General features: G+C 42.4%; 1 protein-coding gene across 1 annotated transcript; it reads left to right on the top strand.

The window, feature by feature from the left end:
• Positions 1-2,238: 2,238 nt before the first annotated feature.
• LOC115078721 (TRPM8 channel-associated factor homolog) lies at positions 2,239-16,770 on the top strand. Its single transcript, XM_029581707.1, has 8 exons — positions 2,239-3,186; positions 6,003-6,638; positions 9,178-10,175; positions 10,853-10,947; positions 11,442-11,655; positions 12,132-12,371; positions 14,082-14,419; positions 16,351-16,770. The coding sequence occupies exons 2-8, from the start codon at positions 6,013-6,015 to the stop codon at positions 16,597-16,599; spliced, it is 2,760 nt and encodes a 919-aa protein (XP_029437567.1). The 5' UTR covers positions 2,239-3,186; positions 6,003-6,012; the 3' UTR covers positions 16,600-16,770.
• Positions 16,771-17,228: the final 458 nt, after the last annotated feature.

The raw sequence follows: 17,228 nt of genomic DNA, 5'->3' as shown, positions 1-17,228 counted from the left end.
GCATACCCTGGAGGAAAGGAGAGAGAGGGGAAATATGATAGAGACATTTAAAAACCTCCAAACAAATGCACAGAGGTGGGTCTCTTTCAACAGAGAGGGAGCCCTTGAATGAAGGGTCATAGGATGAGGGTGAAAGGGGGGTAGACTCAGGAATAAACTATTTCTTTATTGAGAGGGTGATGGACACATGGAGTGGCCTTCCTGTGGAGGCGGTGGAGTATCTGATTTCGAGACAGCTTGGGACAAGCCCAAGGGATTTCTGAGGGAGAGGAAGGGATTGTGCAAGTGGAAGGTGTGGATGAGCAGACCGGTCTTTATTTGCTGTCATGTTCTATGTTTTTCTGTTTCTACGTCAGCTTTGTGGTGAGGCGCTCAAACTCCTATAAAGCTATTGCAGTGTAAAAACCATAACCCAAGACTAAGGTCATAATAATGCGGCCACACCTGCAGCTCAACCATAGAGCTGAATGACTTTTAGAAGAACTCGGTCTTAATACTACCTTTTACTAGGAATATTACTTGTGATTAAGGGTAGCTTAGTGGGGAATTGCACAAGCTCTATAAAGCTGTGTTACTGGCAGATCGCTTGTGCCTCTGAAGTTATTCAGCTGAGAGGAAGGTTGGATAACACCTGATTCCTTCATCGTGAAGAGATAAGTGCTGGATCACTGCAGTAAAAGGTAACCTGGGGTGACTGCTAAATTGTTCTAAGCCTGCTGCCTTGACTTCTTCCTACTTCAATTTTAGGGGATCAAGCAGCACAGCTGTGGGTCTTCACTGGGTAAGAGCCAAGATTGCCTCTAAATTTCTTTTTTTTTTTATAATTTCTTTTTATTGAATTTATAAATCAAATACATGAGATAAATTATAAAGAAAAGAAGCACATGAATTAAATTTAAAAAAAATGTATGAATATATATATATAAATCAAAAGAAACAGATCACAAGTCCCCATCTAAAAGAGAGAAAACAAAAAGGGTGAAATTGAAGAAATACAAATAGAAGAAAAACAAAACTACCTTTTGTTACAGATGACACTCAATTTTTTTTATTTGTTCATTTTTGTATGTGTTTAATGTTTTAGATTGTCATTTTTTACATTTGCTGTTTTAATGTTTGACTGTTAAATTTGATGCTCTGTTTAATTGTAAACCGCCTAGTACAATGTTTTTGTTTTAAGCAGTATAGAAATATAAAAAAAATTAAACACATAATCAGTGCTGCCCAAGCATACCCTGAACACTACGACCTCTCATCCAGGAAGGTCTCCAAATAACGAGGATCTACTAAAATCCAGGGAAACTTTAGGAAAAAGGAAGCACCAAGGTCAACAACAACACAGCTTATTCTTCAGTTAAAACAATCTCTTTCCCTGAGAGCTTCCCCCAGCAATGTCAGGGAAAATCTGAATCCTTTCCCACAAAAATAAACTTCCCTTATATTAGAAGCATTGTTGAAATACAAGATCTTTACCTGATTCCAAACCAAATGATACAACAAAAGTTGCACGAATAGAATATTATCCCGAGGGCTCTACAAAAAGTGAGACAAGTCAGAACTAGGAAAAGGGAGCTAATGGGTCAGAAGAAGCATCATCACATTTAGAATTGAGGACTTTTTTTTTTTGTTCAATTTCTTCCCCCTTCCAGATCCTAGTTATTTTTCCTTGTTTTTTGTAACTTTCTCACATTCTAAGTATTGTTATAATATTTTTAAGTTATTACTATATTTGAAGTTGAATTGGGAATGTTGATTACCATGTTACTCTCTGCCTTTACACACATTGTTAATTGTAAACCGGGTTGATGTGATTCTTATCATGAAACTCGGTATAATAAAAATAATAAATAAATAAAATAAATAAATAAATCAGGCTCATAATAGCAACTATAAAGTAAAAAAAGCTTTCATAGGTAAACTGGAGCACCTCAGTTGCATATTTCTTAAATAATTCAGAACCAGGCAATAATCTTGAACATTTTTTTATTTCATCCTATTTTTCTAACAATTCTTGCTTACAGTGTAAACTGTAACTCCAGATGTTATGTGAGATTGAAATACAGGTATTACATCCAAAAAAAGGCAACCTGAGAATCAGGTCTCCAATCTTTGATCATTTCAAAGAGCTTAGGAGAAGCATTAGTTGTACATTTGCATAACTGAGGGGACAGCCTGCGTTAAGGAGGCTTCCATTCTCCAACAAGTCTCCAAACATCCTCCAAAGTGACATCTGGAGGTTCGAGAAGTTTCTGTCCCACCTCAGACCCAGTTGCTCCAATAAAGGAAGAAATAGGTTGAGGAGTGATACTCTTAGTGTCCATCAAAGCCCCCTGGAGGACAGGCATAACAGGTCCATTATCAGCCACACTGGTCTCAGGGAGAGGAATGTCAGTAGATGATGGAACTTCTACTGCTCCATGCGGTTCGATCCCAGATCTCTTTCATGGGGACCCAACCTAATCATGAACCATCCTTGACTACCACAGAAGGCTGAAACTGGGACAAGATTGCCTCTGAATTTCAACGTATTTTACTGGGAACTTGCTTATGACTAGTAAAGGTAGCTTTGTGGGGAGGAGAACAAACTCTATGGGGGTCGATATTCGAAAGGATTTGTTCGGCTAACTTTTAAAATAAGATGGATGAACCCTGAGATTTGAATTTCCTTTCCCTCTTATTGGCAAAAGTTTAGCTAGGTAAGTCATTATCTGACTAAAATTTAGCTATATAAAAAGAGGAAAGGTGAAGGTGTTGGGGTGGGGGGGGTGCATTCTGATGGCACTAGCCAGATAATCCTAGTTGGGCTGTGTCGGATCAGAAAAATTGCTGTCCTAAAGTTACCTGGGTGAATTTTAGCAAGGACTAATCAATGGCAGACTTAGCTGGCTCAGTGCCACTGAATATCTGGATAAAATTACTGCTGAATATTGACTTCAAAAAAGCTGTTTTACCGGGAGATTGCTTGTGACTCTAAAATTATTCTGCTGAGGTGATAGGTGAAGATGTAAGTGATGGAGCATTGTTGCAAAGGGGTAACCTGGAGTGCCTGCTAAAATACTCAGTTATGAAGCCTGCTGTCTTGATTTCATTAATATCTATCTATCTATCTATTTATTTATTTATTTATTTATTTGCAGTGTCTGTTCTAGGAAATCAATCAGCACAGCAGTAGGACCCTTTCACTGGGTAAGAACCAAGATTGCCACTCAATTTCAAGGGTATTTTACAGGGAATTTTGGATCCCCGTAGGCACCCAACTAACCCAGAAACGTTCGTCCTTCTATAGAAAGCCTCTCAGGGTCAAAGGGTGGACACTTCATGAATAAGGACCAGACAATCCTACAAGACAAAACATTTAAATTAAATACAGCCAAATCTCCCTAAGTCACTTGGCTTGTACAGCTTCCAAAACAGATTATATGGAAATATTATAACGAAGAAGCCAAAAATCTAGCAGCAAGGCAGTGGTTATGCAATCTGTTGCAACGTGTATGATTATCTCCCAGCTGGGAGATTTCAACAAGGTCGCCAATATCATCAGTAGTGTCTCACTATCAATGATATTTGTGACCCCCTTTGAACCTAAATTCTGAGATGAACGAGGCTATTAGACCCAAGAAATATTTCTTAAAAAAATGGGGAAAGGACCCAAGCAAAGAAAACAGAAGGGGAGTACAAACAACGCCAGAGCAGATATACAACATTGATAAGGAAGGCCAAAAGGAATTTTGAGAAGAAGCTTGCCAGGGAGGCAAGAAACAATAATAAAGTTTTTTCCAGTGTCTCAAAAGTAAGAGACCAGCGAAGCAGGCAGTTGGCCTATTGCATGACCAAGGGTTTAAGTGGGTTATGAGAGGTGATAAAGACCATCGTGGTTAAAGCTGAATGATTTCTTTGCATCGGCCTTCACCAGGGAAGATGGCAGAATGATCCACAAACCAGATGTTTTCGTTAGGGGTTGCTAAACGATATCACTGTGGAGCGGGAGGAAGTGAGAAGAATTATAGATTGGTTAAACAGTGATAAGTCCCCGTCTCCCCCCCCGGACCAGATGGAATCCGCTCCAGAGTTCCGAGAGAAATAAAACTAGAAATTGAAGATATACTTAACACTGATTTTGCCACTAATAATGGCATCAGAGACCTGGGAGGTAGGCAATTTTTAAGAAAAGCTCTGGGGGAACCAGGAAATGACAGGTCTGTAAGCCTGACATTAATACCTAGGGAGATGTTAGAGACAATTATCAAGAATAAAATCATTAAACACATTGAAGTAAAAGGTGTAATTAGGAATAGTCAGCATGGATTTTGGGAAGGAAAGTGGGCTATGCACTGAACATTTTTTTTTGTTTCGTTTTGTTTTTCATTTTAGATTTGTTTTTGTTTTTCTCATTCCTTGTTTCATTTCTTTTCTTCAAAATGAAGAACATAATGAAAAGAAAAACTGTCAGGTTCTACCCTTTCTGTCATTGCCAAAGTTAAAAAAAAAAAAAAAAAAAAGCCTCTCCGGGCTCTGTGCTGGCCCTCTGGGCTTCCTCACCATCCCGTACCCCCATCCCCTCCCCCCACTCCTCACCTTGTCTTCCTGTCTTCAATGGGCAGGAGCGATCCCTGGTCACTCCTGCCCCGTCTCTGCTATTTTTCCAAAATGGCGCTGGCAGATCCAGGGCCGACAAAATGGTTCCGGACTTGGGTTCTGGCAGCGCCATTCTGAAAAATTAGCAGAGTCAGGGCAGGAGTGACCGGGGATCGCTCCTGCCTATTGCGGATCTGTGGATGGGGTGAGAAGGGGTCCAGGGAGATCTGAGGAGATCCGATGGGCCTGAAGATGGGGAAGAAAGCCAAAGGGACTCACTCGGTAGTTTTTTTTTTTTTTTTTTTAAATGACTGCAGAAACTAAACAAATGAAAAACGAATGACATTTTGCTTCTTTCACATGACAGCACATCCATAGAAGGCAAATCATGCCTCACAAACCTATTCAGATTTGAAGTTGTAACTAGGCACATGGGTACATGGATGATGGTGAGCCAGAGGACAATAATGTATTCGGTCTGTAGGAAGGCATTCAGCAAAGTAGCACATGGGGAAACTGATGGCCTACGGCAGGAGGGCCTAAGTCCGGTCCTGGTTTTCAGGATATTCGCAATGAATATGCATGAGCTAGATTTGTATTCAAGGGAGGCAGTGCATTCAAATATCCCTCTGCATGCACATTGTGGATATCCTGAAAACCAGGCCTGGTGGTCACTCTTGAGGTCCAGAGCCGGCCACCTTTAGGCTATGGGATATTTATTAACAAAATTTATAATCCAAAGTTCAAGGCTGAATACATAATAAAACATGGACTCCGCTTTTTATTAACGCACTCACTGTATAAGCTTCTGTTCTATGCACCTTTGTCATTTTGATTTTGTCTTTATTGCTGTATTTTGTGCATTTCTTAATACAAATGAATATATAATAAAGACATGTACATGCATGGATCAGTAACTGGTTAAAGTGAAGGAGACAGTGAATGGGATTGAATAACCAGTTCTGAAACCGGAAGGGGTACATCCCAGTGTGCCCCAGGGGTCTGTACTTGGCCAGGTACTATCTGATTTATTTATAAATGATCTAGAGGACGTAATGACGAGTTAGATTAGGAAATCACAAACAGTACCAACCTATGTTGAACAGTTAAAACACAAGCCAATTGCACAATTAAACTGTGGAATTCGTTGCCAGAGGACGTGGTTAGTGCAGTTAGTGTAGCTGGGTTTAAAAAAGGATTGGATAAGTTCTTGGAGGAGAAGTCCATTACCTGCTATTAATTAAGCTGACTTAGAAAATAGCCACTGCTATTACTAGCAACGGTAACATGTTCTGATTTTTAATTTTCTTTGATTTCCTACCATTTCAGAACCTCAGTGTCCATCTAATATTTCTCGAACACTGTTTGTCAAAAACTTGTTTCAGTGCTAAAAAGAGTTTAAAAATGCTGTTTCCTCTTTCCCACAGGAACAGGAAGATGCTTAAAATGCAGCTTTCGGATGCCTATAAGGCTTTAGTAGAAGGTATCAGCGAGTTGGACTTCAGTGGAAGTTGTGTTCCTTGCGACCTGCTGCTGACTGGCGATGAATCCTTCCCAGTGCTGGTGAACCCCAAAGATCAAGTCCTGATCGCCGCTTCTCAGTATGGGAAGGGGCGGATGGTGGTCCTCTCCCATAATGAATACCTGAATGACCCCAGGTTTTCCCGCTTTCTCCGGAATGCCATCGGCTGGCTCAGGTCCTCGCCAGAAGCCTTAGTGGGCATCCAGGGGAAGTTTAGTCTCCTGGAGAAGACCCTTTCCAGCAACGGTGCCCGAGTGCAGTCAAGCACCAAATTCCTGGATGCCTTTGGGGTATACTGTATGGATGCCTACGATGACCGTCAGGCAGAGGAGCTGGTGAAGTTTATGAAGGCAGGCGGGGGACTCCTGATAGGGGGACAGGCCTGTCAGTGGGCCCAGCGGCAGGGAGCCACGGCAGACGTATTCTCCTTTCCTGGAAATAATGTCACAGCTGTGGCCGGGATCCATTTCACATCCAGCTGTGCAGAAACTGGAATTTTCCCCATTTCAGTGGAAATGCCTCTAGCTCCGCTGTGGGCGACGTGAGTATTTTACCTACTTTCACTTTAGATTTTGCATTTTTTGGCTGAAATTCAAAATTGAGTGTCTCGATGGAAATGGATCACAACCTTTTTTTTTTTTTTTTTTTTTTTTTTTAAATCTTTACACAAATCAGGACCTGATTAGAGCCTGGCTTTTCAAAGCCTCGTGTCGCGAAACATCAGTGCAGACTTTCCTAATGATTCTGAAGAGAATGGAAAGTTCTAGTGATGGCTGAGTGCATTATCTGTAATTTAGTTAAAAATGAGAGGTGGGAGAATATCCAGAAAGTGAAAGGAGAAGTGGAAAATTATAAAGGAAGAAATGATCAGGGAAGAAGAAATAGAGAGAAGGATCAGAGAAAGAAAGAGAAGTACAAAAAAAAAAGGAAAGAGAGAAGTTGGATTGAATGAAGGGAAAATAGCGAGATGGAGAAAAGAAAAAGACAGAAAGTCCTAGCAAAGAGAGAAAGAGAGAGAGAGAGACTAAATGAAGGAAAACGAGAGAAAGGGAAAGCCCTTACAGAGTGGAAAAGGATTGAATGAAGGAAAATAAAGAGAACAAGCAAGAGAAAGAGGAGAAACGCGTAAAATGAAAGAGAGCAGACCCTGTTTCCTGTAAGGAGGTGCTTACACACTTTAATCACGTTACCTGTCTATTTTCCATTTATCGCCAATCTATCACAAATCAAATAAATACAATTTTATTTTTTCAGAGCGGCCTCGTAGACGCTCTGTACAAAATTATGCAGCCACAATATAGGGAGACCTGTTTAATTTTTAAAGGAATACCATTACTGCAACTGATGTTTACACTAAGAAGAAATGCTAATTCAGTCTGAAGCTGAGAAAATTAAAAAAAATAAAAATCCCCAGTTTTCAGTCCAAGAACATTTGTGCCTGTGCCTATGGATGCTGATGGTACAAATTTTCGATAGGGTTTCTTGACCAGCGATGCACGCCAGTAACTTTTCAGTTGACGGCACACAGCCCAGACAACCAAAAAAGGTGCCAGATAACATCCATTTTCGGACTGGGAGCTGGCGGGGAAGGAGCAACTGGGGATCGCTCCTGCCCTTTTCTACATCGGATGCTTCGAATGGAAGGGTTAAGCATGGCCTGGGGGTAGGGGACGAAGGCTTTTGCATCTGTTTTGATTCTTTTCATTGACTTTTAAATGAAATGAAATGTAAGTGTATCATCACAACTTTTATTTCATTTACAAGCCAAGGCGCGCTCCCTGCTCGCAATTATACTTTGCGCTGGGATGGAATAGAAGGTATTGATGGTGTCATGGTAGAGTAAAGGGCTTGAAGGGGAAGTTGTAAGTTGGTGGAAGGACTCAAGAAGGAGGAAGTAGGCTGGAAACTTCTAGGCCTGCAAAGCTGCTCAAAGTTTCATGTTTATTTTTCAGTCTCTCGTGGTTTTTTTTTCTTGGCATTTTTGTTTGAGTTGGGGAACATTTTAAAAGGATGATCATTAATTCTAGCTCATGTTTCCAGATGTTCAGTATCTTTTGTTTAAACTTCTGTACTACAGAGCACCTACCAGTCATTAAAGATTTCCTCAGTATTCCCTTCCAGATACGCATCTTGTTGATTTTAAATCATATCTGTTGCTTCTGTGTTTACTTTTACCCCTTCTGTAAATTGTCTGCTTACTCTCTATTGTATACAGAAGGCAGCAGGGAATTTCCAGGTTCCTCATCTAATGTAGTTGTGCATAACCAGGCTCTTTCTGTTGCGGTGTCATTATCCTGCCACAGCCCCTGTGGGTTGTTTTTGCTTCTTATAAGACTGATTTTTTTTTTTTATTATTGAGAAAAATTACTGCACTCAACTCTTCGGTTTACAATAAAAATGCAATATCTGCACTTGTTTTAGTCATTCTCTTGATATTTATTCAGGGGATTAACAGACCTTGCATATTCAGAGATGACATGGTACAATCAGTCAATTCTAAGGACTGAAAGTTATAGATGATATTGGCAGACTAAAGGTTGGGGCGGGAGTGGGTTCACCTAAATAGCATTTACTTACTGATTCCATGCAATTCAGTCCAGGAGACTGATGAGTTCCTTACTGAATTGCAAATTGAAATCTCAGCGTGTCATTGTACTGCTAGGAGAGTTCTCTGAGCATAACTGCCTTGAAGTAGTTTGTCAGGTATTGAGCCAAATTAGATTCTAACAATACTCCCAGGTTCTCCAGGCAGAGAATAAATTTAGAACAGGGGTGGACACTTTTGGTCCTGGAGTGCACAACTTAAGTGGATATTCAGCGGCTGCTAGATAGCCGGATAAGTCCTACATATCAGGCTATTTTCCAGCTGAATGTTGGGGCCCTTGTGTCTAACGACTTGATGCCTTCATCATGGTCATGATTATGGTTGAAGTCTTGTCGATTTGAGGCTACCGCTCATAAGTTTCAAACTTTTGCTAATTCAAAATTTTTTTTTTTGCGTCTTTTATCATGATTCTAGAAAACGATTTTCCACACATTAGCGTGCTGAATTCAATGGACATTCTTTCTTGTTTTTCCAGGCATGGGATCGATTTCACCAAAGACCTGAATGTTCTGTTGGACGGTGTGACAGAGCTGAACATAAAAACAGGGCAGACTGTATCATTGCTGTTCGTTCATGGACCACTGGCTTTTCCCATTGGAGTGAATGAATTTCATCAGCCAATCTTCGCAGCAGCTCGCTATGGAAAGGGCCGAATCGTAGTGCTAACACATGAAGACTGTCTTGTCTTTCCTCAGCTGAAAAAGTTCATGCTCAATGCGGTGTCCTGGCTGGGCACTGGAAGGCAAGGGAAGATTGGCATTGAGTCCAAACTGGAAGACTTCTACCAGCTACTATCTCAGGAGAACATTGATTGTGAGCAAACATATCTGGTTCCAAATCTAAGCGTGTATTGCTGCAGATCATACAGTGATCAGGAGGCTGCAAAGATAGATGAGTTTGTGACTGAGGGAGGGGGCTTGTTAATTAGTGGTCATGCCTGGTGGTGGAAAAGCCAGAACCCGGCAAAAAATGTAATCACTGATTATCCCGGCAACAAAATCCTCAACAAGTTTGGTATCAGCATTTTTGGGGACTTCATGATTACAACCAAGTGCAAACCTTGGCACGACGATGACAAGTCCAGACGTTACCTCTTCAGAAAGGCGCTTTCTCACTTTCGTCAGTACTTCAATGATGAGGGTGAAATGAGCCCCCAGCTTTCTTCCTGGATGAAAATGCTGAGAGAGGATTGCATGTTGCTGGCGAAAGTGCCAGATCAAGGCTTCCCTGTTTTCTCTTCTATCTGCAAACAGCTGAAGAAGTTGACATCCTGCATTGCGTTACCAACTGTTGGGGAAAAATGTCCTGTCCGTAGTAATTCCAAGGAAGGCTTTTCCCTCAGCTTGGCAACAGAATTCTATAACAGCTGTCCATGTGAAGAGGGGGTTGCACCTCAGAAATGGAAAATGAATCCTGCTTCAGAGCTGGCCAGTCACCATCCCATGAGACTGCAGATCAACTGCACAAATACAGGTGAAAGATCATTTTTTGTTTTATTCATTTGTTTAATTGCATTTGTTAATTGTCTTACTTATCCTAATTGAATTACTAGCTGTCATCTAAAGGATAAGTGATTTTAAGCAGCAACAAAATTGTTTTTTCTTCAAAAAACGCAAATTTATCTGTAGCGTATACAAGGACTGACTGATGGTTAAAGAGAAGGCAAAATGAAGGTTCTATTGAACATAAGTGCCTAATTATGATGGTCATGCTAAAAAACATCTGTTTGGATATTTTGGTTGGAGATTGTCATCAGCCGTAGTTTTTGTATCCCTGCTTTGTTGCCACGAGTTTTGTTTTTCACATATATTAATCAGATCAGTCATAAATATATAACAATTGTCAACAAAATGCAAAATATAAATACATAACAACATAGCAGTTAAATAATTGACAATTCTCATTAAAATACAGAGTTCTAGAAAATAGATTGGCCAGACCCATAAATTGGGTGTGGCACCCCTACTGGGTCTGGCCACTAGATGCCACTATCCCTGTCCTTATAACACACTTAGATAGGGAGCCATCCATACCCTTCAGTCCCTCCCACCAGGAGGCTATGGATTGGGTGACTCAGTGCGATTCGGCCCGGCCATTTTAACATTATTTCTGAAGATGGCCCAGTGACATTCTATTTGATTTCCTTCTAGGTCCGACAGCTTGGAGGAGCACAGGGCTGTATCTAGCACCACAGGCCACTGGAACTGTGACCTTCCCTCGATCCATTGCTGAAAAAGGCTTGCAGGTAACTTTTTCGGATATAGCTGCTGAGTTGTTCTGACACAGTATGAATCATTTGTATAGGGATATTGTTTAATATGTTTGTCAAATGACTTCAGGTAACAAAAGATAAGACTGAACTTGAAAGTTGTTCCCACAAGAAATGCATGAAACCATGACAATCATAATCTCTTTATTCTGACTTAGATACCTCTAGTAACCTGGCTGCTTAATGGGTGTAATGTTGTAATCCTTTCAATAAAATTTTATTTTACGGTGTTATAAAGATCATGTAAGCTATTTCATTTAAACCATTTCTCCTTCCCTGCTAAGGAGTGAGAAAGTTTGGCTGTATAGATTCTAAATGAAAGATGCAGGTTTACAATGTGATATAGAGAGAGTGGTCAAACATGACACTGGAAGTCTGAGTTTCAAATCCCATCTCTGTAAATCCAAGACAGATTTCTGTAAACTTTGCCTGCCGTTCTTATGACAAAAGCACATATTTCTCCCGTTCAGGTGCAAATTGGTTGCCAGTCTGATGACCTCAGTAATTGTGAGCAGTTCCTGCGGGCCCCTGTAGTTATTCAGACATTTCCTGTGGACCAGGAGAAGATTTCGATCTCCAGTCTGTGGGGAGGTCTCCTTTACATCGTAGTACCCAAGGACTGTCAACTTGACAAAGTTGACGTAACGGTAGAAGGGGCAGTGCAAGCTCCTTATTTTATACACGGTATGTATGATGCACACAGCACTCCCTTGGGGAATGAGAGAAGTTTGAAGAAAGCTGTACTTCCATTTAGAGGCCATTTTTCAAAGAGGCAAAGAGGGACAAAGAGAAAGTGACCTGGATTGGCCTCTGTCAAAGACAGGATGTTGGGCTTGATAGACATTGGGTCTGACCCAAGATGGCACATCTTAAGTTCTGATGTTCTTTGTCTTCCATTAGGCATGATGGGGCAAGCATAATAATAACATTTAAAAAATTGAGGGGGCAAGTTTTGAGGATCTGTGGTGGTAGAGAAGCAAGCACAAAGCCAGAGAAGACGAAGAGTTTGCAATGCTATGGTAGGAATAGAGCATGGCAAAGCCTGATGAGCCTTGCAGTAGATACTTCCCATCATGTTATCGATTGTTCTCCTTTCTTCTTGTTGAATTCATCTGGCTATTTGATGCTGCAGGCTCTAATCATTTCCCACAACATTACAGGAGAGACCCTTCCATCTGACTGGTTGCAAACCATCCGCCACTATCCCGCTCCGTGGGCAGAACTTGCCACTGAGAGCCTCATTCTGTCCGTTCCATCGGAGAGTGTGCGGACTCTGGAGAACCCTGCAGCTCTTCTCTCTCTCTGGGACAGAATCATGAAAGCCATTTGTGAACTGGCTGCTATTCCATCGCCTTTCCAGCGTCCGGAGAGGTTTGTAGCTGACGTTCAGATATCTTATGGTGAGTACAGTCTATTTGTTGCACGCACTCAAGGGACTGAAATTGGCTTGATTTACATATCACCTTTCACCCAAATGACATCTCAGATTTTCAGACCATTTACAAAATTTCCAAAAACCCCTGTAATATTTATCAGACCTGTTGCTAGGTACTTAAAAGATTAGGGTGCAGGGGTGGGGGTGGAGGTGAGGGCTGGAAAGAATTATAGTGGTAGCAGTGATGACTATGGGCCCAGTGCTCTGATTATTAAGTACTTAGCAACACCTCTGGTGGTAGTGATGGGAGAAATGATAAGTCAGGAAGTGTTGGGTTAAGAAGCAGTGCAGCTCTTTTTTTGCTCTGCTCCGTTTGCTCCCATCTCATCTCCCATCCTGTTTTCTGCACAAGGGGAGCATTTTCTTTTTATGCAGAAAAAGTGTGGGGGGGGGGGGGGGTAGAGGGAGGGAACAATAGGAAGGGAGGGGCTGGACTGGGGAGCAGAGTATCTCTGCTCTGCTCTGTCCAATTCAGTCTTAACGCCTCATCAATTCCCTGCGGGCCGCTAAGGAGGGGTTGGAGTAGGAAGCTGAGGGCTGTCTCTACCTGGGGATAGTGTCTTTAGCACTGGCTAAGAATCGGGGTATGAGCCCCATGTACTCATGCTTTAGCGATGCCCCTGCTTCTTTGCAGTGCGCAATATTTTGTAGAGACAATTTTCAAAAGGGATCTAGGCCATTATCCATAGAGGTAAGCACAAAAGGTCCCTGGTTTTCAAGATCGCCTTGGGCAGAGTTGCCTAAATATAATCACCAAGCTTCACATTCTGTTTGCGTTGGAGAAGAAAAACTGCACACGCATCAGTAAATGGTAAAAGAGATATAGGGGGTTGGGGGTGAGGAAGCTGTTTTACCCGTGGAAATGGTTTTGGAAAAGTGCCATCTTCATTGACGCCTGCCTTCGTCTGAAAATGCCACAAACGTCGGCAACTTCGCTTTCGTCGGACGTCGCTTCCCGAACTCAATGTAAGAAAAAGCAAACGACATTTCCGCTTGATTTTCCTTTCCTTTTTAGTGCGCCGTAGCACTCACTTAATCTGTCCTAGGGTGCATTAAATGATTTTAGTGCACGCAAAATGGTTTGCGGTACCCCCTAAAAATGTTTGATACAAACTGCATCAAAAAAACTATATGAGACAAAAAAAAAAAAAAGGCATGAAAATGAAACAGAACTGAATAATGAAATGTAGTGAAACAGAATTGAATACTATAGGCTCCGTATTCCTCCGTCTCCCCCTCCCCCCCCTCCGTCATGTGTTACCCAGACCTCTTTGTAATTTGTCATTTACCATGCACCAAAAAAAAGGGCACCGCTTCCTACCCCTAAGCCAGTATAAGCCTCCCTTCTGACCACAAACATCCCAGCTCTGGTTCTGCGTTTCACCCCGGCGCCCAGGCAAAGTGCTTCATGCTTGCTTTCTGCTAACTGTTAACAGGCTGGCACCCACACTGGTTCCTCTTTCCTTCTGTGCTGTCCGTCAGTGTCTCTGTAAAGATGCAACGCTCCCTTTAATTGGGGCTTTGGACACATGAGCATCTTGCCTGACCTTTGCCTGCTTATTGCCATGCAAATTTATACAGAATAAAGTGCTAAAATTGTTTTTTTGGTTTTTTTTTTGTCCCTTCCGTCTCTTGGTGTCTGTCGTCCTGATTTTCTGTACTTTCTATCCTGTAGGTTTCATGCATTCTGGCTACCCCATCATGTGTCAAGTGGAGTCTCTGAAAAATCTGGTGGACGCAGACAATATAGAAGCCAATGGGACCTGGGGCTTTATCCATGAGTTAGGCCACAACCAGCAGCGAAATAAATGGGAGTTTCCTCCTCACACCACCGAGGCCACCTGCAACCTCTGGTCGGTGTACGTCCATGAGAAGTTGTTGGGAATCCCCAGGCATAAAGCCCATGGTGACTTAAGTCCAAGCAAGAGGCAGAAGCGTATCGAAGAGTACGTGAGAAATGGAGCAAAGCTGGAGGAATGGAATGTGTGGACATGCCTGGAGACATACTTACAGGTAACCTGGGAATTGATTGTTTATTGTAAAACTTGTTTTGGAGGGAAGGAAGCATAACCCAGAATTCTGGAGTACTGAATTCTGACAGCGAGCAAAATATACATATACCACTTTATTTTAATTGCATTTTTGGCATAGCAGTTTACTCCTGCTCCTTTGGTTTCCAGCTTAATTGTAAAATGCCTCCTCTGCACAATGATGCCATAAACCTTCATTCAGTACTACCTGGGGATTTCACTCCTATTTTTTTTTTTTTTTTTTAGTTTTCCCAAGCCCAGATGTTATAGTGATGATCCATGGCCAGTCACGCCAGACTGGTGATTCCCTTTGTAACACTGTACATGTGAACTCCAGTTCCAGCCAGTAGATGTCTCCATGGAGCAATGTTTGGGACTCCCTTTCTCCATAGTTGGGAGCGCTGCCTTCGCAACCGGGGCTATCCCAGGGAGAGAAAGCCAGGCCTGGGCTGCTGCATGGCAGTGGTCGGCACTAATGCTGAGCCATTGGGCTAACTCCAGCTATATAAAATTTCTGTAGCTCCTGTCTTTTCCGGTTTCTTCTTGACGACAGCAGCTCATATGGGAGGTCATGGGCCATTCCAGATCATATGCTCTCAGGTTCTTCCCTCACAGAGGGCAAAGGACAAGCCCATCAAAGCCCTTATGGCACAGCAGGAGGTCATCTGCCATAGTCCCGTAGGAAAAAAATGTACTGTCCAAAATATAATCCATCTTACTGGTAACATGATTGCAGGTAAAACACAGTAGATGCTCTTTTGTTTAGTGTCCGTTCAATACAGACAATGTAAAATCCAAGAAATCATAGTCTGAGTTAGCAATACATATGTACATCCGTAGACTAAGGACCCTCCCTGTGCACGTCCCCTATAGTCTCTGCAAGCTGGATGTTGACGCTTGGAGTCTTGTAAGGATCTAGAATGCCTTCTGAACACATCAAGAACTCTTGACCTGATGCTTCCTTTTAGGCAGCAGCTCTGTGGGACCTTCCCCCTGCAAGCCACTCTTTCCTCTGACTCCTCACAAAGAAAATCCCCTTTCTCTTACACGCTGAAGTAATCCCTCTCAAGCAGAGTGAAAGTATGAGCTTACATGCGCTCTTCTGAGGGACCTCTTCCTCAGATCTTCAGGCTATCTCAGTAATCCACCCTTGGAGCACAAGACAAGAGCCACCCCTATTCCTGAAGGCCTGGGCCCCAGCCAACTTCAAAGGTCAGGAGGCAGGTCAGGCAGTCCCCTACCCTTGCAGAGTCCACCCTCTGGCACCTCTCACTTCACCATAGAGACCCCGAAGAGCCCTAAGGTCACTTCCTGCTGGACAGTGCCAAATACCTTCCCCTACTCCTGCTCTCTCTCTTGGGATCTGTTTAGACTCTGAGACCTAACAGCAAGGGGCAGTTTTGTTACTCCCCTTACAGTTAAATGAATAATTTTTGTCAAAAGAAGTTCTCCTGCCAAACATATTGTGCGGCTGCTCCCTTGCAGTTTGAATGGTAGAACAGGGGATGGTGACCTCTGATCCTCAAGTGCCACAACCATGTCTAGTATTCAGGATTTCTGCGATGCAAGGATGATGTCAATGTGTACAATTCAGCAGCCCTGAAAACCAGACCTGGCTATAGTGCCTGAAGACTGGAGTTTGCCATCCTTGGGGTAGGGACTGCAGACATGGGAGGCCAATTGAACCAATAGGTTGGACATAATTCCATGATCTGAGACTGTCAGTCTTTCAAGAGAGCGGCCAATGTTGATCATACTTGCTTTGAAGGCACAACAATCCGTCAAGCTTTTTGAGTGGAAGCTTTAATAGGATAGCGACCTAGATACGTTGTGAATAGCCTCGCACATCACTGCTCTGGAGTAAAGCTTTCAGCGTCACCTATACTAAGATGCCCTCTTTTGCTGTTTCTCAAGCTTCAGGAAGGATTTGGCTGGGATCCCTTCATTCAGCTCTTCTCCCAGTACCAGAAAATGGAAAGCGTCAAGGACGAGAACAGCTACAAGATGAACCTCTGGGCAGAGAGGTTTTCCGTGCAGGTGGAGAGGAACCTGGTTCCATTCTTTCAGGCGTGGGGGTGGCCGATCGAGGACAGCGTGTCCCAGAAGCTCTCCAAGCTCCCAGGATGGAAGGAAAATCCAATGAGGGTCTACCTGCCTGCCTAGCTTACATGACAGGAAAATGCAAAAGGGATGCTAAGAGAGGGAGATAGGAGGGGAGGAACATGCTCTAGATATTAGTCAGCAGTGATACACATGTCGACACACGCACGCACACACATACATACATACACACACACATACATACATACACCCACACACATACATACACACACATACATACACACACATACATACACACACACACATACATACACCCACACACATACATACACACACACACACACACACATACATACACACTTACACATACACACACATACATACAGACTTACACATACACACACACACATACATACACACACACACACACACATACATACACACTTACACATACACACACACACACATACATACACACACACACACACATACATACACACTTACACATACACACACAGACACACACACATACATACACACTTACACATACACACACATACATACACACTTACACATACACACACAGACACACACACATACATACACACTTACACATACACACACATACATACACACTTACACATACACACACAGACACACACACATACATACACACTTACACATACACACACATACATACACACTTACACATACACACACAGACACACACA

This window comes from Rhinatrema bivittatum, chromosome 16 (assembly GCF_901001135.1).
Source record: "Rhinatrema bivittatum chromosome 16, aRhiBiv1.1, whole genome shotgun sequence".
NCBI lineage: Eukaryota > Metazoa > Chordata > Amphibia > Gymnophiona > Rhinatrematidae > Rhinatrema > Rhinatrema bivittatum.
This window is presented reverse-complemented; position numbering and strand designations above follow the sequence as displayed.

What these genes read in the sequence shown, in the direction of transcription:
- LOC115078721 (XM_029581707.1), top strand. Translation starts at nt 6,013, where the DNA reads ATGCTTAAAATGCAGCTTTCGGATGCCTATAAGGCTTTAGTAGAAGGT. An exon ending in CTAGCTCCGCTGTGGGCGAC is followed by an intron (nt 6,639 to 9,177) that starts GTGAGTATTTTA and finishes TTGTTTTTCCAG; the next exon opens with GCATGGGATCGATTTCACCA. An exon ending in TTGCTGAAAAAGGCTTGCAG is followed by an intron (nt 10,948 to 11,441) that starts GTAACTTTTTCG and finishes TCTCCCGTTCAG; the next exon opens with GTGCAAATTGGTTGCCAGTC.